This window comes from Mercenaria mercenaria, chromosome 10 (assembly GCF_021730395.1).
Source record: "Mercenaria mercenaria strain notata chromosome 10, MADL_Memer_1, whole genome shotgun sequence".
NCBI lineage: Eukaryota > Metazoa > Mollusca > Bivalvia > Venerida > Veneridae > Mercenaria > Mercenaria mercenaria.
This window is the reverse complement of record NC_069370.1, coordinates 20,691,194-20,714,578: the sequence shown is the minus strand read 5'-3', so window position 1 is coordinate 20,714,578 and position 23,385 is coordinate 20,691,194. Positions and strand designations below refer to the sequence as shown.

The 23,385-nt window shown below is 34.0% G+C and overlaps 1 protein-coding gene across 11 annotated transcripts in view; it reads left to right on the top strand.

The window, feature by feature from the left end:
- LOC123559698 (roundabout homolog 2-like) overlaps positions 1 to 22,137 on the top strand; it is a 176,226-nt gene extending 154,089 nt beyond the window's left edge. For 8 of the 11 annotated variants that reach the window (XM_053552458.1, XM_053552462.1, XM_053552459.1 and 5 more), the window contains 19 exons: positions 1,889 to 2,110; positions 2,620 to 2,709; positions 2,963 to 3,147; positions 3,594 to 3,744; positions 4,300 to 4,430; positions 5,161 to 5,404; positions 5,774 to 5,889; positions 6,380 to 6,545; positions 6,875 to 7,061; positions 7,433 to 7,494; positions 8,419 to 8,618; positions 9,486 to 9,579; positions 10,058 to 10,120; positions 12,948 to 13,905; positions 14,905 to 15,035; positions 15,885 to 16,076; positions 16,726 to 16,962; positions 18,267 to 18,445; positions 19,374 to 22,137. In XM_053552458.1, coding sequence (XP_053408433.1) covers positions 1,889 to 2,110; positions 2,620 to 2,709; positions 2,963 to 3,147; positions 3,594 to 3,744; positions 4,300 to 4,430; positions 5,161 to 5,404; positions 5,774 to 5,889; positions 6,380 to 6,545; positions 6,875 to 7,061; positions 7,433 to 7,494; positions 8,419 to 8,618; positions 9,486 to 9,579; positions 10,058 to 10,120; positions 12,948 to 13,905; positions 14,905 to 15,035; positions 15,885 to 16,076; positions 16,726 to 16,962; positions 18,267 to 18,445; positions 19,374 to 19,388 — 3,623 coding nt within the window. In that variant the 3' untranslated portion in view covers positions 19,389 to 22,137. The remainder of the gene's footprint in view (positions 1 to 1,888; positions 2,111 to 2,619; positions 2,710 to 2,962; positions 3,148 to 3,593; positions 3,745 to 4,299; positions 4,431 to 5,160; positions 5,405 to 5,773; positions 5,890 to 6,379; positions 6,546 to 6,874; positions 7,062 to 7,432; positions 7,495 to 8,418; positions 8,619 to 9,485; positions 9,580 to 10,057; positions 10,121 to 12,947; positions 13,906 to 14,904; positions 15,036 to 15,884; positions 16,077 to 16,725; positions 16,963 to 18,266; positions 18,446 to 19,373) is intronic. The other 3 variants (XM_053552466.1, XM_053552468.1, XM_053552467.1) reach the window with 3 other exon arrangements.
- Positions 22,138 to 23,385: the final 1,248 nt, after the last annotated feature.

Sequence of the window (23,385 nt, the reverse complement as noted above, 5' to 3'; positions counted from 1 at the left end):
ACGTAAAAAGTATAATCAAGTACAAATCCATCAGCTAAAAGTTATTAGCTCTCAGTAGAATAATTTATCATTATGCACTTACTAAAATTTCGCACCAAGCTAATGAAAATGATTTTAAACATCACGTCATAAAGCATGCCTGCACGTGTTTTACAAGATTGAAACATTTTTGTGTGTAATTTCCTCATATTTATGTGGGGTTTTATGTGTTTATAGCTTATGAACAAAACAATTCTTCCCATGAATGCATTTTTATCGTATTGTGCGTGTTTTACTTGTTGTTTTTTCTTTTGAGACACTTATTTAGACATAAAAATATGAAAGTAAATATATGTAAGAAGAATGTTGATTGTGCAGATAAATTGTTTGTTAAATTTATATTCATTTCAGTTGTGTTAACACTTACCGTGCTAAATTTCTATAATGGTCTTGTCCATATTTCAATTTGGACAGTACCTTTAACTGCTAAAAGGGGTTTTTACCAAAAAGATACTCACTGAATAGCGAACAGTGCAGATCTTGATCAGACTGCATGGATGTGCAGGCTGATGATTATCTACACTGGTCACAAAGGCAGAATCAGTCGTGTCCATCATGATAAGGGTTAAGTAAAAAAAGTTCTTTTTGAGTTTGTAGTATCCGTAACATTTCAACTATAAAATCTGCGGGACCACACTGTGTCATGGTAGAATAAACAGAAAAAAGTGATTTGAAATTTACTCTCACTTTTCTCTCCTAATTATTTTATGAGTATTTTCAAGTTTATTGTTTTGTATGTAATTATGTATTGACATCAGCATATTTTGTTTTTGTTGAAATTTCTACACTGGTTTTAATTAATTTTTACATTTCTTTGTATTTTATTTCCCTTTCTTTTCTTTTTTGCACCTTTTTCCTATTTATTTATTGTATAGTTATATCTTTGCTGCTGCTTCTGAGAGACAAAGGGATGAAATAAGACAATATTAGTTTAAAAGTCAGAAAATCTCAAATAAAATTACGTGGGAATGATTTTTTATGATTTGGCAGTTTCAATAATTTTGTGTAAAAATAAGTCCGTGTGAAAACGTATACTATTTAAGTTACTGATTGTGCTGAGATTCACTTCTTGGATTACTAGACTCTTTCTCTTAATTTTACGAGACTTTTGTCTTGCGAAAATATTGTAAATGATCGTAGTATGGACGTTATAAATGAGTATTAGATAAATAATGGCAATGAATTGATTACCTAACATATTCATAACTTATATTGGTTGATATACTTTATGTCCTCCATTTATGGAGAGCTGTGTGCCAAATAACAACTTAGAGTGAATTACTCGAAACCTAAAACTTCTAAGCTGTCTAGACTTGGTGGCAATAAAACTACCCAGTAATACAACAAGAAGTCGTGATGCTATTTTTTATTTGATTGATTGGATTATTTATCGATCATTTTATGGGGTTGTTTGTATGTCTACTGGCTGGTAATGTTACAGATTGTTGTTGTTATTTGGAACATGTTCAGAAATGTTCAAATTTTTTTTTAAAAAACCCGAAAAAATCACGAGAAAGTTTGTTAAACAAGTAACGGTATTACTGTAAAACCATAATTTCGTTGACCTAAAATTTTGCAGATTCAGTCTCGAAGGCTTTTTCAATTGACATCATCAGATTTCAGTTTTAAAAGATAAAAAGGGCGATGTTTTTTTATTGCTGGAATGTTAATATAGTGGATTGATACAACCAAAAAGTCTATGAAAAGTAGTCCGGCACAAGAAATAATGATGACATTATTATGTTCACCCCTGTGTCTCTCACAGTTATTCTTGTATACTCTGCTATCCTGCATGATTGTAACACCCTGTTCACCCCCTAACATCTTCCATTTCTCGCACACTTTTCAGAGGAGCATGACGTTATCTTTCCAGACAATGACCTTCGACCTCCCCCGATCATCCGGTTTGGACCGATCAACCAGACACTGGAGGAAGATGCAGTGGCACTGTTACGTTGCCAGGCTACCGGAGATCCGAAACCTATCATACGCTGGTACAAAAATGGCCGCTCCCTCGATAAAAAGGATGCCAGATATTTGCTGCTTGATTCGGGAACCCTGCAAATTTCAAGTATGGTTGCATTGTTAAAATAATTAAATATTAAAGCATGTTGTAGCTGTGCCGAGAATTTTTGCATATCATGAAAAGTGAAGAGTATTAAAAGTGCAAAATTTTTACCAGTTTTCCATATCTGCCATGTTGTTCCCACTTTGGCACCATTGGCATTTTTCAAGAACAATATATGTTACGGCACAAAAAAGTCCTGACAGGAAAAATGTAACTGTTGCAAGTTTTATGACCATTGCTAATAGGCACTTCATTTTTAGCAGCTGATGATATGAACAAAAATACAGAATGAGATATGACCGTGCCACCATGATGAAATATTGTATTTCAGAATCTAATTCCTTATACTTTGAACATTTTTTTTTCTGATTTGAACATCTAAGAAAATTTATTAGTTAAATTTAGACAGTTCGTCTCCAGTTTGTCTGATCAGTTTTATTAATTTCAATGAGCAAAAGCAAAAATAAGCTGAGATTTGCTGCTGATAATTTCTTTGCTTTTTTGTTTTCCAGGTTTGAAAATTTCAGATTCCGGGAACTACATGTGCAAGGCTGGCAGTGAAACAGGGGAGACAACGATGACTGCAAAATTGATTGTAGAATGTAAGCATTTATCTCCCTTAACAACAAAGTAATATTTGTGATAATAAGGAAATCATCAGGTATTGAGTGACATCTAGATTAAATACTTCTAAAATAAGATGTTACTTTCAGCACAATGATTAATAGATTAAACAGTTTGTCAATAGTGAAAATGAACTTACACTGTAATGATACATTGTTTTGGGGAAAAATGCAAACATGCAGTTTTCTTCCCTGTATGATAATGACATTGCAATTGTGTTTTGGATTTCAGCTGAAGGAAGGAGTTTCATTAAATCACCACCAGACCTGACCGAGTTCCCTGGAGCGCCAGAGAAACCTGTTGTCAGTGATGTCACAGATACGAGTGTCAGGTTGTCATGGAAACTGTTCCGCGATACAGGGGCATCTCCAGTTGATTCGTACCAAGTAGAGTACTTCGGATATGGCTTATCAGAGGTAGATACAGTAAATTTGATTTGCTCCCTTTGTAGTCTTTTATGTGTGCCAGAGCTGGGGAATGTGCACAGAAAACTAGAACAGATTGTCGTAAAAAATATGATTTTCTTGACTGATATCAAAGACTTAATGACTTAAGTATGTTTGATGAGTAGGCAACACATAAAAGCCTGCCATTTACTCTAAAGTTTGGCATAGCTAAATTCTAATGTTTATGTTATATACGCAGGTGAAGCTGTGTGGTAACTTTTTGATTTTAATATTAACATATGAGGTATTTATCCTGATTTATTAAAATTCATAACTTGTATATTTGGTTGAAATTAATATATTTTAATGTTAAAATTCATCTTTTTGGTCAAAATTCATTGCTCGTATTTTCTTGTTAAAATTCAGTGCTTGTATTTTTTTGGGTTAAAATTCATTTCTTGTGTATTACCTTTCAGTCCTGGAAAATAGCTGGAGCCCGTTATACCAGTACAGATATAACCGTAGATGGACTTGTTCCCAACACTACTTACGTATTCCTTGTCAGAGCAATAAACAGCCATGGAAAAGGGGGACCTAGTCCACTGTCTGAGATTATTCGAACTCTTGGTAAATTCTGAAAGCCTTTCTTTTAAAGTGAACATTTGTGCATATATGCAGCTTTTAATGCCCTATTTAAAAATGATTGATTTGTGCATAAATTTTATTAATTTTTATGCAGTATTACTTACTAGTTATATGTTTTTTAGCTTGACTGATACTGAAACTACCAATATTAGATAAAAAAAACTTAATGTTACAACATACATAGTACTGTGAAATCATTTAAACTCGCTGGCATGAAATTTCGCGCAAACTTAAAGAAGGACTGTTTTGCACGGGCTTTAATTCGCGCATTTTCAATTTTAGAAAGGAAAACGTATAATAAAAACATAATAATAGCGCGGTCTTAAATTCACGCATCGGTCCTAGCGCGAAATACGCGAAAATTCGTCCTACGCGAATAAAAATGATTTCACAGTACTTTTAAATGATGACTCATGTGAGGTCACCCACCTGATATGAAATTGAAATGTCTTTATGGATAAAAGTTCTGTTAACTTAGCAGACTTTGAAAATGCTGAGTTTGAAAATTTGTATGTAACAATGATGATATTATTGCAGAGAAAGGTCACAATGTGGTACCAACAATTACGCTCCCAGTAGCCGAGATAGAAGAAAGATTACGAGACATTCAGGTGTCCTTGCTGCGAGGAGAAGCTGTCAACTCCAGCGCTATCAGAATCAGTTGGATGGTATGTTAAAATTGATATCTATATTAGAGACAGTCTCTCTATGGTTAATATAGCATGAACTGGCTCAACAGCTGCCAGCCCACTTAGCTCAGTAGAGAGAACGTGGATCGAAGGGCTGTGAGCTTGATCAACAGGCAAGGCATATGTTCTCTGTTTCGATTCGATAAAAGACATTGAATATGAAAAAAATTGTTTTCCACCTCTGTTTCATGTAGGGAAGTACGCAGTTACTTGCAGGGTACAGGTTAGTATTGGTACAGAATGCTGGAAAAATGGTAAGGTTAATGGCCTGCCCTTGCACAACTGAAAAAAGGCACTAAACCCAAAACAAACGGACAAACTTCTACAGTTAAAATAAAATGAACTGGCTCAGCAGTATGTTCATAACAGACAGACTGAAGCAAAGTTTGTTTCTTTAAATGTTGTCATGCAAATTCTCCAGTTCTTTGCTAAACCATGCAACAAGTCGTAAAATAAAATAGTTAATATCTTTAAATAAAAAAACTAAGATAGGCCTGGGGGTTGATTATTTTAAACTGTTATTAGTTACTGGTAATTTACAATTACAGTGTGAAATGTTCAATTAGATTACAGTTAAGTTAGTTTTAGAAATGTAAAGATCATTAATGTTAAAACTTACTTTTCAGTTAATTTAGATTCAGGTACACAATAGATTTGCACTGAACTTAATGGGAAAAGCATATGAATTAAAGATGAAATTTGTTTTCAGGTGAATACCGAGAACAAAGTCGTTACAGGGTTTGTGGTACAGTACAGACATATCCTTAACATGGGTGATCGCCATGATCATCGATACGGTCAGACTGTGATAAAACGAGTCCCCTACCGGCCATTATCCCACACAATCACGGGACTGGAAAGCTATGAATATTACGAAATATGTGTAATGGCTGCCAGTGGGACACTTACATCGTCATGCAGTAAACCAATGAAGATACAGTCTGGTGAATCAGGTATGATTAAATCTGAAATATTCCAGCTAAGTTGTTTTTTCATAGAATTTTTTTGAGTGGGCGGAAGGGCATTATTCTGTGAGAACATAAACTATTAACCAATAGATTGTCAGAAGTAAAAATTAAGTTATAAATTATGTACAGAGAGTAAAGCTGATTTTTTTATGCCTTGTATGCTGCCATCACCACTTAATAAGGTAACTTAAAATGATGCATTAGCAAAACACCAGGTTATATTCCGTTGTAGACATTAAATGAAAAAAACGTTATTGTGTTGTAGATTTTAAATGAAAGAAGAGAAGTTTTTATTGTGTTTTCAATTTTAATTAATGCATAACATAAAAAGTCACAACTTTTGTTGTGTTGTAGTTCCAACAAGGCCACCAAAAGACACAGTGATCGAGAGAGTAAGTGACTCGGAGGTTCTGGTGAAATGGTCTGCACCTGATATAGAGCACAGGAAAGGGGAGATAATTGGATATCAGGTAGATTTTATCACACCTTTTCAACAACATAGTTTTAAAGATATACAAAATGCAATAGATCTGAAAATTCTTAAAAGAACATAGTGTGAAATTCCCTTATTCCTGTGACAACCAACTGAGATCTCATTCAATAATAGAGATGCTTTCTTAGTTCTAAACTTTTTAAGCATCTAGTTGTTTGTATAAATATTATTCACTAGGTCATGTCAGGGCACTATATTGGCTCACAAGGGATAATGCAAAACCCTCAGTTGAAAGGTTGCAGGTGTGCTGTTTGTTGAATATTTGGTTCAAGTCTGCAAATTTCAACAGACCAGTCTGGAAACTAGAGCATTTGATTGGTTGATTCTGAGCTAACTTTTGAAATTGACCAATGGCAGGATTGCATTCTGAGACGAATCTCCAGACTTTAAAATGAATTAATCCCTAAGACACTGTATTAAACCCCAAGACACTAACAAACAAACCAACATAACATCATTCTATGTAGGTCAAGTGTTCGAGCGAGGATGGAGTTCACAACTGTAGCAAGCATACAAATGGTTCCACACATGAAGTGAAAATAGATGGACTGGTGCCCGGCGTCAACTACAATATTGAGATAGCTGCACAAACTCAGAAAGGTGTTGGAAAATTTAGCACTGCTCTTTCTGTTGGTAAGTATAATTTATTTGCAGTGAACTTGAGTCACATTTGTAGATTTGAATATATGGCATTAAATTTAGAATGGAGGTGAGCCTTTAATCTAACTAGTGTTTGATCTACCTTTTTAGTGCAGAATGTCTCTGTGGTTGTTCTTGATGAACATGGAATTTGTATAAGATCAGAAGCTGTTGATGATAAACAAAAATTTTGCAAGTTGAATTTGAATTATTTCGATTTGAGGTATTTTAGAAATCAATGTTAGATTTACCATGACTTTTAACTTCAAATAATCATCAAAAATGCTAGAAACTGTTGAAAATTTTATTTATCCTGTGTACAGGGCCAGATGAGAATCAGATTACGAAGAAGGCGTGGTTTATCGGTATGATTGGCGCATTGGGAGGCATTCTATGGTTGGGTCTCTGTATATTCACTGTATGGCTGTGTAAGAGTCGGAAACGAAGGAAGAAGTTGAAGGAACAGTGGTATACAGGTGGTCCCAGAACAAGTGATAAAACATCAGAAAGGTATGATATTCCAAAATAAGTTTGCAATTTGATGCAAGTTATATAATGTTCTTGAAGAAATAGTCATGCTTCATTACGAAAGTGCCCAGCTCTTTGCTTAAATAAAAATGTCAGAACTTTTACATCTACCAAAAAAGGTTGTTTTGTGTCCCCTTTTCTAAAATAGTGTAAGATTGTATACTAGAAAGTCTTATAGAATGGTAACATGATTTTAAAATCACAAAACAACTTGTCAACTTCTGTCAAGTCCAATATCTGCTGGTATTCTATTATATAATTTGCCATACTATAGTTGTTACTATGCTCTTTAGTGATTAAAAGTAGTTTAAAAATTTTGTTCTGTTTTTTAACAATCGCCCATGACATTTCAGGAATGGCAGTGTTGCAAGGAAAGGTTATGGTGTTAAAGATGGGAACTTTCAGGATAATAATGGTAAGAATAGACTGGCTCAGTGATTGGCAATGTAGATCACTTTTTTTGACTGGTTTTACATTTGATAAGAATCCACGTAGCTCATACGTATGTCCGAGTATGACAAGTTGCTTCTTTTTTGAGAAGTCTAAATATCTGTGTCAGACCCAAAATGTAGTTAAAAAGCTGAAATTGATGGAATATTTTAATCTATGTCAGACTGAAGATATAAAAGACTGGTTTAGGGTTGGGAAGAAGTAAATAGAATTCTTGATATCTGTGTCAAATCCAAAGTATAACAGCTATTACAAAAGTGGCACTTAATAAAAAATAGAATGACACAGAAATCAAGAGTGCTTCATATAATGTCTAGACTTATAAAGTCTTGGCCTGTGAGTGACAATAGAGCATTATGGGTAAAATAAGCAGACGTCCTCTTGAAGAGCATTATGGGTAAAGTAGAAAAGTAAGGAGAAGAGACATAACTTTAATGTACAGTCCTCAGATTATGATTTTTTTTCACACTGGTTAGCCTAAATAATTTGTACTCATGTACTGCAGTTAATAAGTAACGGCAATTTAGTTTTGGGTGAAGTAAGTGCTTATTACTGATAATTGGAAAAGTTTATTAAAAAAATTAGGGAAACACTTACACAGGCTAATGGGGCACTAGCAAGAGACATTCAGAAGGGTTAGTCTGAAACAGTTAAAGTTAGACAGTCTTATAATTATAAGTTTTATAATACATTTCCACTATTTAATCTAGTTAATATTTTATAGAAAAAAGTCCCAGAATAAAGCGCTTTAGTTTTTGAGATCAGCAATAAAAATACTTCTTCTGGAAGTTGCTTTCTGCAATTCAAAAATCATTTGATAACAATAATAAGAATGATGATGAAAAATTATGATGCAATGATAACAGTGTAAATCTGTTGATATTTTCAGAAGCAGGTTTACCACCAGAGTACAACACATTATTACAGCAGTCACAACATGAGAGCAGTGATAACCAGTCTGACACCATGTACAATATGGCTAACCATCCTGAAATGAAGACGTTCTACCAACAGTCAGGCCCTGTGACCCCTTATGCCACCACAGCCCTGCTACAGGCCCAGGCCCAAGCACAGAATTCAAGAAAACAGGTATCATTTGTTTAAATGGAGTATTTCCTTGTATTATTGTTTAGTAACCAAGTTGTGTATACACATGAACATGGTTCAACAGAGCCTGTCTGGTTAGTTGATGGGTAGGTCACAAGACTCGTACTTAATTAGGGGTTGAGAGGAGGCACTGTTGGCTGTGTGGTTAAGCTTGATGACTTTGAATCCTGCATCCATCACCACTGTGGGTTTAAAACCTTCGTTTGGGTATAGAAATCTTTCATGCTAGAAAGCCGGCCAGTTGATATATTGAAGGTTGCTGATTAATAATAATATTGACTATTTAAATTGTGGATAAACATATTTCGTCAAAGACTGATTTTCAATATGGTCCACCCAAACATTTACAAGTATATACAGTGAAAATTTTGTAATGGCATAAGAACATAACAATTTTAAAAGTTAAAAAGTCTAGAAAATGGTGCAGAAATTGCATACTGGTTAAACCTGCTTGAATTAAACTAGGGTCTTCCTCCACAAGCAAAAGCAGGGAAGTTCCCATATGACCTAATAAGTATAACCATGTCGATGTTATATCAGTCCCAACAAAATAAAGAAATCATTATTACCAGTCCAGAGACATGATTACTTGCAAAGTAAATTTTGTTCCTTGATTGCCTGACAGAAGACAAGATGTCTGAAATTAGTCTGTGACCTCTGTGGGGAATTTGTTGGGCAAATAAGCACAATTAGATAATTGTTGATTTATGGTTGGTCATAACTGTATCTGTCTTAAATCAATCTTAGATAAAAAACATTTCAGAATCAGTTTTAAAAAAAAAACAAAGAGTATCTTAAGGTTGCAATACCAACAACTTGTGTAATGTATTGTTTTTTGTACATTTTCAGTCTGGCGATCAGTTGTTTCGTCCAATTAATCCAGGTTGTAAACAATACAGTGGCGGTTCCGGTGACTCGGCTACAGACAGATCCATAACTACAGGTAATTATTATTCATGACATAGACGTACATTACTAGCGAGTACTATAGAACTGTTAATATTAAATTTAAAAAGTTGTAATATTTACACAGTTGAAAGTTTTCATCTAACAAAAATTCTAACACAGTTTAGACATTGTTGTAATATAACGTCAAAATTCCAATTTTTGAAGGTGGTAAGTTACTGTAAATGAATCATTAAAGATTTTAAAGGGTTTAACCTATGCCATAGGTTCAACCTTCAATAAGGATTCATAATTTAAGGCAAAAGTGTCAACTTAGAAATATGGCTAAAATTGATGTGGTTAGCTTAGATAAAATTATGCGGACTCGATTCTCTATGCAGAGAAATAAAAAGGAAGAAAACATCCCTTGTAACAATTTGCATTGGAAACCATTGTAAAATGTCTGGTTTTAGTTTACAATATTTTAAGGTACCAGTACCATAGGTTTTTAACAGGATTTTTAACTTTTATATTAGACGTGTCCATAGAATCTCGAGAACCTAATAGAAGTTCAGCCGGAGACAGCGGTCATTTGTCAGGTAGCCCCCATGCTTCATGCTACTGTATATATCTATATATCATCTGGAATCTATTCTTGTCACCTTGCATTTGCAGATACACCCTTCCAAAAGCTCTTGAAACGTAACCCTCCCCAATGACATATATGAACCCAGCTTGTGTACATTCTGCTCTTTCTGAAATTTCTAATGTGTGAAGCATTTGAGAGACTTGAATAAAGTCACACTGTGATGAGATGTGGGAAAAAACTTCCTTCAGTAGTTATCTAGAAATACGTCAAAGTTTGTGGTGCTTGCTTCACTCTTGTGGGTTAGTTTCTTTAGCAGCAGAGCTTGTAGTAGTGTTAAGTCTAAAAGGTAGATAAGGTACTAAATTTACAAACAAGAGTTTGATGTAAAATGGCATTCTCTACTGGGAAGATGAAAGCAAGTTTAATTTGTTATTATTAAACTTATTAAATCATCTGTTAGGATAAATAAAGCAAGTTTGTTGATATATCTTGTTGAATATTAATCTGTTAGGATAAAGTTAGGGTGAATAAAAGCAAATTGTTTGATATCTTATTAAATGATCTGTAGGATAAATAAGAGCAAGTTGTTTGATATCATACTAATTGATCTGCTAGGTAAATTCAAGCAGGTTGTTCAATACCTTACTGAATGATCTAGAATTAAGGTATTAGGTCACTAATAGAGAACCTCCTTTTTGAGGAGTATTTAATTCCTACTATAAACCTACTTTTACTGCAATTATTAGGGGGGCGTAGGTTCAAGCCCTACTGGGACCAAAAATTTTTTTCTTTATTTTCCTTTTTTACTAGTAAGTTTTTACTTCTTTCAAGACTTATTATTGATGTTTTGTACAAAAATGGAAAAAGATGAATCTTATAAGCGATTTTTTGGTGTTCAAAGAGAATTTACTACTTAAACAGAAGGGGTAGAGTTACACATCTTTAAAAATATTGAGTTACGCACGGTGAAAGTTCTCTATTTTGCTTTCACTCTTAGATTATATATTGTGGAAGAAATTTAGGTAGGTTTTAGTCTTCCCTAAGGTTATTTTTAAATGGAGTAAGCAAAATTCAAAACAGAAACACATCATTCGACCTTATTTTTTCAATGTTGAAGTATGAATTCTGTCTCATTAAATCCGTTTACTTGAGGCACCATAGAAAAAATGATATTGACATTTTTATTTTGTGTTTTATAATTGTTTACCAATAGTTTGATGTTTCTTCTATTGAAATTAAATGAAATGAGTTCTCTGCAAACATTTTGGATAGTGGCTATCACTTTGAAATTTGTCTCTACTTGAGCTTGAGGAGATACCATAAGTTATTCAAAATTTATAAAAAAACGGCAAGGTAAAAGTTGTTTAAAATTTGCAAAATAGTGCAAAACACGGTTACCTTTCAGAATATACCAAGCAAAGGCCATTTTGTAAACATTACTATTAGTGACCTAATACCTTAATAAAAGCAAATTGTTTGATATCTTATTAAATGATCTGCTAGGATAATTAAAAGCAAGTTGTTTGATATCTGATTAAATGATCTACTAGAACAAATAAAAGCAAGTTGTGGAGATAAATTATTGAATTCATCCGTTAGAATAGATAGAAGCAAGTTGTTTGATAAGGTATTGAATTGTCTGCTAGGATAAATAAAAGCAAGTACTTCGATGTTATATTGAATTCATCCAATAGAAGTTACAGAAGCAAGTTGTTTAATAAAGTACTGAATTATCTGTTAAGATAAATAAAAGCAACTTGTTAAACATAACTATTGATGAATAGTGTTATGATTGATTTGCATGTATGACTGCAGTGTGTTGCTTTCTCTGAGGAAAAAGTATTTAAATGAGCTATGATAGAGGATGAAAAAATGCAATATGGATCGAAATCAGCATTCTTGCAGATAACTTTATAACAATTTTCATGCTTTTCTTTACCACAGTTTTAATAGGGTAGAATTAAAGAGAATGCTTAAAATTGCTACCAAAAATCATTTGTTATTGCTGCATACTAGTGCCGGCATCTGCACCATGCTTTTTGCTGCTAGTATTGAAGTTCACCATCGTGTGAAAGGAAAGAATCACTGTGCTTTGTTATGATGCCACAATTACATGATACTAACAGTTTACAAAGGTTGTTGTAATAGCCGGATGGAACAAAGGCATAATTGTTGTTAACTATACTAACCAAATAGCTTGAAATAAACTGTGTGCCTCAGATATTCAACCTCTATGCTTTCATTTCACGGGCACCTGTACCATCTTTATTAGCTACCCGATACTGAATTGGTCACTTTTACTTTAGTATAGTGGATCAGTAGCCAAACTTTTTTATACATATTAAGTCTACCTAACGTCGTGCTCTCAGAGAAATAAATTTTCCTCCAATATCATAATGTGCATATGCTTGATTAATTACTTTTGTCATCAATTCAGCAGCATTTTTACAGTTTCTGTGAGCAAAAACCTGAATATGTTTGTAAAAAAGGACAAAGGAAGTATATTAATACTGATAATGAAAATTATTGTTTTCATAAATCACAGGATACCTTGCAACCAAGGCTGTGCAGTATATCAGCATTTTTTGTGTGCGTGTGATGTATAGAACACCATCATCACCAGAATTTATATTATGTGTTTTAAGAGCCAGGCTAGTCACTTTTTAAATGAAGAGGGTGTTAAGTATATACCACATAGCAAGATATGCAGCATCTCATTTATGAAAGAACAAAACATGTTTTAGTAATTGAAGTAATGTTATAATCATATTAACTCATTTATTGGGGTTTACTCAAAAACTGTTCACAGTTTCAGTTTCTTTGTTCTGTCTTTACAGATGAAAACGGGATGTTGATCAAACAGCTCCGTAAGCCTGGTTACCGGCCTGGAATGCCTCAGAACCAGCCTGTTGTCAACTGGAACGATGTTCTTCCACCTCCACCAAACCATCCTCCCAGTGATGGAGAGTACCTGCAAGACGATCAGCTGTATTCCGAGATACCAGAAGACCGAGCGCGAAGCCCACTGTCACCAGTCTCGATGGCGCAGATGTCGGCATGTTCGTGCCCAGTGACGCATCCTCACCAAATGCAAAATTTCAGTCCTGGAGCGTACTCAGACAATTGTAACAGGTGTATGTCTTTAAGAAATTTTGATAACAGGCCGTATTCTCCGCAACAACTTGCCCAGATGCAGAGACAACATGTGCTACCGCCTAATATATCAAGGACTCTCGGTGCCCCGCAACGGGGAGGTAGCCAAAGAGGAGGAACCCCTGTATACCTACATGGATATTCACAACCCTGGGATTCCCAGCCCCTGCCTAGGGGACCCTATGAGTATGATTACGCCCAGGTTCCAAGAGAAGATGGATATAATTACACTCAGCCTATCCAGGATGGATTAATTGATAGAAATATAGATTATAATGACTCTTCTGTACCCTATCAAGGGCCTCCAAGAGACTTCTCAAATATCCCTGGTGGTCCTCCAGGGAACTATTGTGAAGGCCCCTGTAGGGGTCAGATGAATAATTTAAATGCTTTGAATACTAGTTACCATAGAAACAGAGGTGAAACTTCACAGATACCATGCTTGGATGGTTACAAAATAGAATCTCCTCCCTCTAGTGCTAGTGAATATCGCGTATGTAATAGTGGTGGAAGTTCCGCAGGGTCGGCCAAGTCGAGGGGCGGCATGAAGGGAAGATCTTCCTCGGAAGGAAATGATTTGAAAGACAAGCAGTATGTTGTTGGTCCAGAAACACAGTGCAGACCATTGATGTATCATTCTAGGTAAACAACCATTTTTCTCAGCAGACACAGTTCCAAATTTATGTCAAAATTTTTGAAATAGAGAATTTTTTTTATAATGTTCATTATTAAGGATAAAAAAAAACAAGAACAATTTAAAAGGGGTATCGAAAAACCCATTTTTTGTAAGTAGGGTTTTAACTGTTATTTATAGCTCCCAACAAAAATACAAGTTTATACCGTATTCACATATGACATACCGGTAACTTCTCAAAGATATTCATCTGTTTTGAAACTATTATTTTGACATTACTCTGAAGTCAAGTCCTTTCTAAATTACACCTGTATTATTAGATTTCTACACAAATTTTAACACCAAAGTGAGTTTTCCAGATTAGATGTTAAAAATGTTTTTATGTAAACATGAATTGCAGATGTAGCAAGAAAACAAAAAATAGTTCGATAAGTCCGAGTCAGAAAAATTGTAAACGTGAAAAAGATTCCATCTACTGTGAAATCATTTTTATTTGCGTAGGACGAATTTTCGCGCTAGGACCGATGCGCGAATTTAAGACTGCGCTATTATTATTTTTTGATTTTATTTCTTCATCAAATTTTCTAAAATAGAAAATGCGCGAATTAAAACCCGCGCGAAACAGTCTGTTTTCACGTTTGCGCGAAATTTCATGCCAGGGAATTTACCGGTAAATGATATCACAGTATTCTCGTGCAGACTCTAGAAAGAACGTATGCTTTAACCCTTACTCTGCTAAATTTCTATAATGAACTTGTCCATATTTCAATTTCGACAGTACCATTAACTGTAAAAAGGGTGTTTACCAAAAAGATACTGACTGAATGGCGAACAGGACAATCTTGATCAGACTGAATGGTTGTGCGGGCTGATCACAATCTACACTGGTTGCAAAGGCAAAATCAATTGTGTCCAGCATGATAAGGGTCCTTTATAAATTGTTGGGAAAAGAAACAAAAATATTTTCAATTTCAAAACGTCACAAAATCTTTCTTACCATATTTCAGGTCTGAGAGCTCACAGCCAGGACACTGTATGATAGACGAGGGGTACTCCCGAAATGCTGATTCTCCGATATCGGAGGACCCAGACTATGCTGAGGATTCAGAAAATGGGGTAGACAGAACTAATGAGAGAGGTAGGAAGTCAGTTTATTGTGTAAACTGTTTCAGATATGCAGTCTTGATTCAATTTCATTTGAAAAACATCAGAGGTTTTATTACAAGGAAACTTCTTGCTCTTTGTTCAAACGATAGTTTCCAGTAATAAAGTTTATTAAAGTTACAAACTTTACAATACAGATTCAGGAAAGCTCACTGTTTTCATGTAACTTACTTACGATTTCAGATTTCTTAATAGGCAATTTGGAAATTTGACTTTTTCTAGTAACATATTTTTGTAACCTACATTACATTAAGATTCTACCAGATAGCAGATAAATGGAAAAAGCTGTACTTTATATTGAGATTCCATGGTAGCTTATTGGGAAACCTAACTTATGTCAGGGTACTTTATATGTCTTGTTTTACATGTTATATTCCATAGTCGTCAACTGGGAAATTTGACTTTTTCCAGTAACGTATTTTTTGTAACCCATGTTACAATAAGATTCTAGTGGATAGCAGATAAATGGGGAAAGCTATACTGTAAAATCATTAATATTCGTGGGGGACTAATTTTCGTGGTTGAGTCAATCCACGAAATTTAATCCCAACGAACAAGTAAAATTCCCATTTATTTTATGTTCAAATGTTGAAATCCACAAATTCGTATCCCCACGAAATTGCCGTTTTGACCAAAACCACGAAATTTCGTGCCCACGAAATTAAATTATTACACAGTATTTTACATTTGAGAATCCATGGTAGCTTATCACAGAAACTGACCTTAGACAGAACACTTGATATACCTTGCTTTGCATGTTATATTCCTTGATAGCTGACATTTAAAGCTAAATGTTTACAGTGTAATGTACGTGACATTTCAGATTCCATGGTAGCTAACTGGGAGAGCCAGGAGGACTGCAGTGAATTACATTCCAGTTCCAGTAACGTATCTGAGGAAGGTGACAACCAGTTTTTGAATGAGGAAGATTTTGCTAGTGCTGTTGCCAGGGCTGCTGAGCTGTCCGGCCTGACTGTTGTGGGTACCACAGTCAGTGATCCAAACCCTAAACAAGGTATGATATCACCATTGAATAAATAGTTCCGAGAATTGGACAAATTTTAATGAAAAGATGGGATTTCGTTATGGGACTGGGGTAGGGGATTCTCTCCTGCTATAATGACGTGAAACCCTGGCTTCTTTTCCTGTAGCGAATCAAGTTAAAATTTTGAAAACGGGTACTAAGAAGTAGATTAGTGACATTCTTAGCATTGTCTTTCCATTTCCCGTCTGAAGTGTTATTGCATAGAACCTTTGTCCAGGCTTAAATTTAGTGTTTTGTCTAACTTGCTGGCAATTAAAACAATGATTGTGATTGTATACTTTTCAGCATCCTAAAAAAATGCATTGTTTGAGAGAATTTCTGTTTACTCGGGAGGAAAATTTGATGATGATAAAAGAATGTTCGGAGAATCTCACGGAATAATTTTGAGATTTTGGATGAGGAAATAATTTCTGATATTTTATTACAAAGTGGCAGCAAATAAAGATAATACATGTTCTTTATCCTTCATCTTTATTTAGTACCTGGATGTTTTCAAGTGCTTGCCAGGAGTTTGTTACAAGTAAAGAATACAGTTAACTCCGCTGATATTTTCTCTTAAAGTAGCATCCAAATAAACAAAATTAAACATACAAACATAAATTGCTGTTTTGAATTAAAGGGAAAAAGGCAAAACGACACCATCGTCAAGCACGACCTATAAGCCCTGGTTACAGTACTGACAGTAACTACGGTACTGCTGATATACCACACAAGCCATATCCTAAATCACAACGGCGGAAACAGCTCGTAGAACATGGTAAACTAAGAAAGAAGGGAGATAACTCTAGCAGCAAGGAAGATAGCTCTAACACGGTAGAAACAACTAATGAAATTCCCTCCCCTGATACTAAAAATGGTTAGTTAACACATATATTAATTTATCCTTAAGTTCTTCAATTAATTCTATATGTTGTGAAAGGACTTGGTTGCTCAAAGCTTTGTCAGATTTAGATGATGTACAGTCTAACTTTGTTCGCTTGAACTTGAGGAGACAAGCAAAATTTGTTCGAGTTATTGGTAGTTCGAGCTATCGAACAATATACAATATATAGATATTTTGCTGGGACCGGACTTTGGGTTCGAGTGAACAATATTTGACTGTACTTGACTTAAAAGATTGTTTAGAAAAATAATCTGAGAGATGAGGTTTAGAGCAACTGAAGCCAAAACTTTTCCTGTGTAACATGGGATACTTATAACTCTAAATAGTATATGTTGTAATTGATGTGTAACCTTGTGAGCATTTTCTTCTGATTATTTTACACTAATAATTTGGCATAAATTATACAGTTGTATGGATACGGAACAGCTGTACTGTGGCATATATTTCAATATTCATCTTGTTATAACTAATGTAAAAAATATTCACTTTGTCTGCAGACTGCTTAAACTCATTTCTGTTGTTTCAAAAGCTCTATTAAAACTTTAGTCAGGTCCTAAGTTCTAATCCCTAGGAAAGCATGATTACAGTACAACCTGCCTGATCATGATCTGCACTGTTCGCTATTCAGTCAGTAAATTTTCAGTGAACATCCCTTTGAATAATAAGTGGTATTGCCCAAATTGAATGATGGACCAGTCCATTTTAGAAATTTAGCAGGGTGAAGGTTAAAGTTTTCTACAAGAGCTTTTATAGAGAACATTTAGTTGTGAGTTAACCAAATATGTCTTTTCCTGCATCAGTTTTGTTTTCTATAATGCCATTATTTCTTCTTTCTTTTACATATTCTTTTTTCTTCCTTGAATGGTCTTGAGTTGTAAGTGTATTATTTTGATTGTGAATTTTACTCCAAATCTTTGTAAAGAAGCAAATAGTTTTAAGGTGGTTTATAGATTCTAAGAGGTAATCAGATTTGAGTGAAACATTTTCTCTTAAATGAAGGCAGAATTTTTTTTTTTATTTGATTCGAACACTGAACTACTGTTTGGCCATTTGATAAGGAATGATCAGACCTTCCAGTTTCATAGTTCTTAAAAGATGGATCATTTACTTTCTAACTGACATAATATTACATGTATATCTTTATTGTTGTCAAAATTTCTGTTGAAGTAAATGTAACTATTGCTGTCATGACATTCTGCATATTTACAGAACTTACACCTAGTCAGACTTAGCATGTAGCTTTTATCAAAAAACATGTGTGAACTTGTTTTCCACAGGGTCAGAAAAACACGGGTACATCAACCCATTGCCAGCCAGCCCTGCGAAGTCGGGAAAGTCAGAAATTCCCTCCCTTTACAGGAGCCATAGATCACCAGGAGGAGGCACTGGACAGGAAGTTCAACAAAATTCTGGGAATTCTGGAAACAAATTAGGGATGTTCAATTTTGGAGATGATGTAAGAAATGATTTATACTAAAGCATTTAAAATTTGAAGAAATCTTGTGATTTATTACTGACCTTGAGTTTTGTCCCTTGGTTAACAGTATTATCAGTTTGATTTAAAATTGTTGCCCTCGTTCTGTTTTAATGTTGAGGACAAGGTGCCCAACCCATGTGACTTGGATACCATACACACTGAAAAAAATGTCCTGAATTAAGTAGCATTTTGCCTGTATTTTCGTTATTACTTGACAGATTTTCATAAGGCAAAGAGCGTGAAAGACAAAATTTTGAGTGCTTTCCTCCACACAAAACGTCTGCTATCAGTTTTCAGTACAAACACTTTGTCCAAGTGAAAGTGTGTATGTTAACATTCCATGAAAAGCAGTTGGGCAAAGTGTTCTAGAAAAGTACACAAACTTTACAAAAATATTAAGCATAATGAGATGGTTTGTCACAAGTCAGGTCTGTACCTTTAAGGTCAAGGTCACAAGTGTTTTATCTAACCTTTAGCCTGGCGGCAAGTGATTCTGTCTTTGCGACCAGTGCAGACCAAGATCAGCCTGCACATCCATGCAGTCTGATCATGGTCTGCACTGTTAGCTATTTAGTCAGTAAATTTTCAGTCAACACCCCTTCAAATGATAAATGGTACTGCCCAAATTGAATGACGGACCAGTCCATTATAGAAATTTAGCAGGGTAAAGGCTAATGACATCTGACCATGAATAAATCAGAAGAAAATGTATCATTTGTAATACTGGTAATCCAAAAAAAAAATTAAATCAAAGTTTCCATTTGGATCTTGCAGTTTTTGAAGCTTTTACATAGTTAAAAATCTCTAAGCACCGCCCCCCCCCCCCCCCCCCCCCCCCCCCCCCGCAACTATTATGATATTGTATTTACTGGGAATGGTTTCTTGTACAAGAATTTTATCCTTTCAGATTCCAGTTGTCTGATAGAGACAATGTTTTAGACACAAGGAGAAAATACTCAACAGTTTTCACCATAAGAGATTTGCAACTCAGTTTCTGGTTCAAAAAATTAACTGGGCAAACTCAACACTTGTGGAATCATGGGATTGATAAAGGGAGATAACCATTGACAATATTTCATGGAGGAATGAAAATGGAGTTATCCTTCTCAATATTCAGCAAATTGTACATGTATGAGATATAGGAGGAGTGAAAATATACTGGAGAGTACTCAAGAAATGATGTTTGTAAATGTGTAAATGGTCCAAGTGTTTTATGAAAAAAATGGCATAGATGACAAAAAAGGTGTTAAGTTCCAGTTTTGGACATTGTAAAAAACCAAAGAGAATAAAAGTCATATTATTAATAATTTATTTAATGGACAGTTAAAGAGAAATCCTGCCAAATACCAAAAAAGACATGTAATATTAGAGTATTATAACATATTGTCGTATAGAAATCCTGAGTGTTTGTGTAATGTGGGTCGGCGTGCTCTATAAGGTTGTGTTATAAAACTTTTGCGAAGGACTATAGAACATTACGGGTTTCACATTTTGCTGTAACTCAATTGCTTAGGGTAAAAGTTGAATTTGCTTGTCTGCTAATGAGGTTTTCAGCTAGGAGTTGTACATTTTTGTGAAAAATTAAATGTATTGTGTAAGACAATGATGTATTTTGAATACAAACGTGGTAAGGAAAAGTGATTTTACCAGCTTGGCCTCATTTGCTGGGGTGCTGTGCTTCACTTTGGGTGTAGCTACATTGCAGACAGCTATTCCTAGTTGCAGACGGCAAGTTGGTTGCAAAAAAGAACAGTGGCTGGCATGGTGAACATGGTGACTTTTTCGTAGATAAGTCGCATGTTTGTACACGGTACGCAAGAAAGCCACATTGGTAGTTGAAGGTATGGTTTGACGGGATAATTTCTGTTTGTTGGAGAAGAAAAAAACTTGGATAACTGTGATACTGGAATGGTTGCCGAGCAACCATTTTAGATAAGTGTATGTAAAAACTTTTTAAATGTTTGTTTTATGAAGAAGCTGAAAATGTGCTAAAATTTGCTAGTATATGATTTGTGGACCTTTGTGAATCTTTGTTTGTCATAACATTGTTATTGAATTGTATTTTAGACAATATTCAGCATTGCTTCCTGTACCCTGCTTTCCCTATAGCATTAATTAGGTTATTCCAGTTTCATGAACTGGAATATTCTATTTTGAAATATTAGGGCGGATAAGTGTAGATTTGTAAAACTAAATGTAAGCAGTTATTTTGCTGTAATGCTGTTCTCAAACCAGATAAGAAAACAGACTCTGTATTCAGTACTATTGTAATTAATTGAATATTAAATTTATAAACATTGAACTTCGGAGAACTTTCATTGAATTTTTGTCTTATTTTTTAGATCCAAGTTTTGTTGGAACTGATTTATATGGACGGTAAATTAATATAGTTATATTTTATAACAAGTCCAGTTATTTTTGACGACTTTGAGTATTCATTTCACTTCAGTAAACATTAAATATGTTCATACTTCAAGTTTTCCTTACGTGTAAACAAAAGATACTTTCAAATTTTGTATAACACAGTGCTAAGAAAATATCTGAAGCTTTAAAAGTTATTAAATGAGTTCAAGACAAGTCAGCTATTGGTCATTTTCAAAGTTTTAGATTAAATGTCAACCAATCAGATGCTGGATGGAGTCATTAGACTTCTTACCTGGTATTGATATATAGAACATAGGATCTTAACAAAAAATCAGCATTTTAGAGGACAAAGTTAGACTTGTTAATAAAAACACTCGTAAAATTTAGTTTCACAGTGTAGGTTCAAGTGAAAAGATCTGCTCAATTAATTTTTCTTTCAGTTTTTAGCACTCTTATTCTAATATAAGCCTTGGGAAGAAATCTCAGCCTGTGTTATTTTTGAAATCTTTATCCATTTTCACTTCTGCTGATCGTTTTTTTTTGAATACCCTGAAATGCTGCTGATAGTTAAATCTTAGCATTATTTTATGACATACTCATATTATCAGTGTACATAGACTTTCTTTGGAGAGAAAATATACTAATATTGGTATTCATTCTTTCATACTCATTTCTTACTGCGTTTCTATACCATTTTAAGGGAAAACGCATCCCACTACTAAAATATAAAAGCAGAAATGCAGAAATTAATGATATTTTTCCAGATTTAAATTTATAGATAAAATGGCATTTGATTCATATATTTGATAGCTATATTATTTTTTTTATTGCGTCATATTTTAGAATAGAAAGAAATGATTTAATGTTCCCTCATGGCCATATTTGAAAAAAAAGAAGATTTTCTTAATCATTCCCTTTTAAGAAATAATTTTCAAGTGCCGTCTTTGTCTTTTTTGGCGACAAAGTGATTTAATGTATACCTAATTTTAAGTGTTTTCTTGGCCTTCCTTGATGCAGAAATGGTGAAACAAAATTTAAAGTTTTGCTTGGCCTTTGTTGAAAAAAGAAATGTTACAAAGCTAATTTTAAGATTTTTCATGGCTCTTTTTTGACAAAAAAATACTAGTAATATGTTTTGTTTTGACAAAGAAGTAATGCATACCAGATTTCAAATGTTGTTTTTGACCTTTTAAACCAAGATGGATGCTGTGTTCATTTTGTCTTTTTTCTAAAAAAGAAGCTATGTAAACCAGATTTTACCGTAAGTTTTGTCTTGGCCTTTTTTTTTAAACAAGGAAATTATTTTTTTTAAAGCCTATGTTTCACTTGATCTTTACTGATATCATATACATTGACTGATAAATGTTGAGATTATTGGAGAAAAATCAGTTCAATTTGCTTAATGTGCAATATATGTATATACTAGACCTAGATACCTGTGAACATTTTTTGTTAATTTATCAGAAAATATAGGGATATATGATAGCTATTTTTAATGGTTATAAAAATCATTATGGTACGAATGGATGATTTTGTTTTTTGCTGTTTCAGTTCTTTTTTGTAAGTTGAATAAATGGAGAGGAGTGAATTTGTTAAGTCTTAGTGAAATTGGTAAGTCTAGTATGTGGAAATTAGTTATGGTGAAGTATGTTTGTAAAAATCCTGCTTGCTTGTGGTCATAATTGGCAGGTGGGCTTTAGTCACAGAATAGAATATGCCAAGAATGTTTCAATTAGAAATGAGATTAAGTGGCCTTTAGAGCCAGGTGGTTGCTGCTAAGAGATGGTTCTTTAGTAAAGTTTTGTCTCTATTTGTAATCTTTGATGTATTTTTAGATTTAAATAAGATCAGTACTTAAAGACCACAGAAATTCTTTACATTAATGACCTGTTAGTTAATATTTAATGTAGACAATGGAGATCTAAATATCATTTGTGAATATGGGGGTTTGTTGTTTTCATCTTCTTGGTTAAAAAATTACCCAGGGTACTGTTACCATGATAGGACCATTAGAAGCAATCTGTTACTAGTAACCACGTCATATATTATAATTACATCGCTAAGACCCTTCATGTGGTCTCATGAGAATAGCATTTGAACAGCCTGGTGAAGTTTTACTTTTGAAACACATGCAGATAATGCAGTGTTACTGTAACTGTGTGGTTTTTAGAAGATAAATATTTGAATCTTTTTACAATGGTTTTATGAAGCATAGATCACGTTTATAGTCATATAAATTTCATTGGAAATATGTAGATCATCTTATATCAGAGAGTTATAAAATATAAATTATTTATAGTTTTGTGGTTATATCAAGAAGCCATACATTATCTGACATGATGGAAAAAGCCATATAGCTAGTCATGTGGTATGTGTGTAGAACCATTTTTAAGGTGGTGTACTGTATGAATGTTTGTGATTTGGTCTAATAAGTTATTTATGTGTTATTGAGAAGCATAATCATTTAAGTTGCTATTAGATGTCTATTGATAATAAAAATGTTAAAAACCCGAAAACCCTCTTTAATATTCTTTATATATATAATATGTTACCCA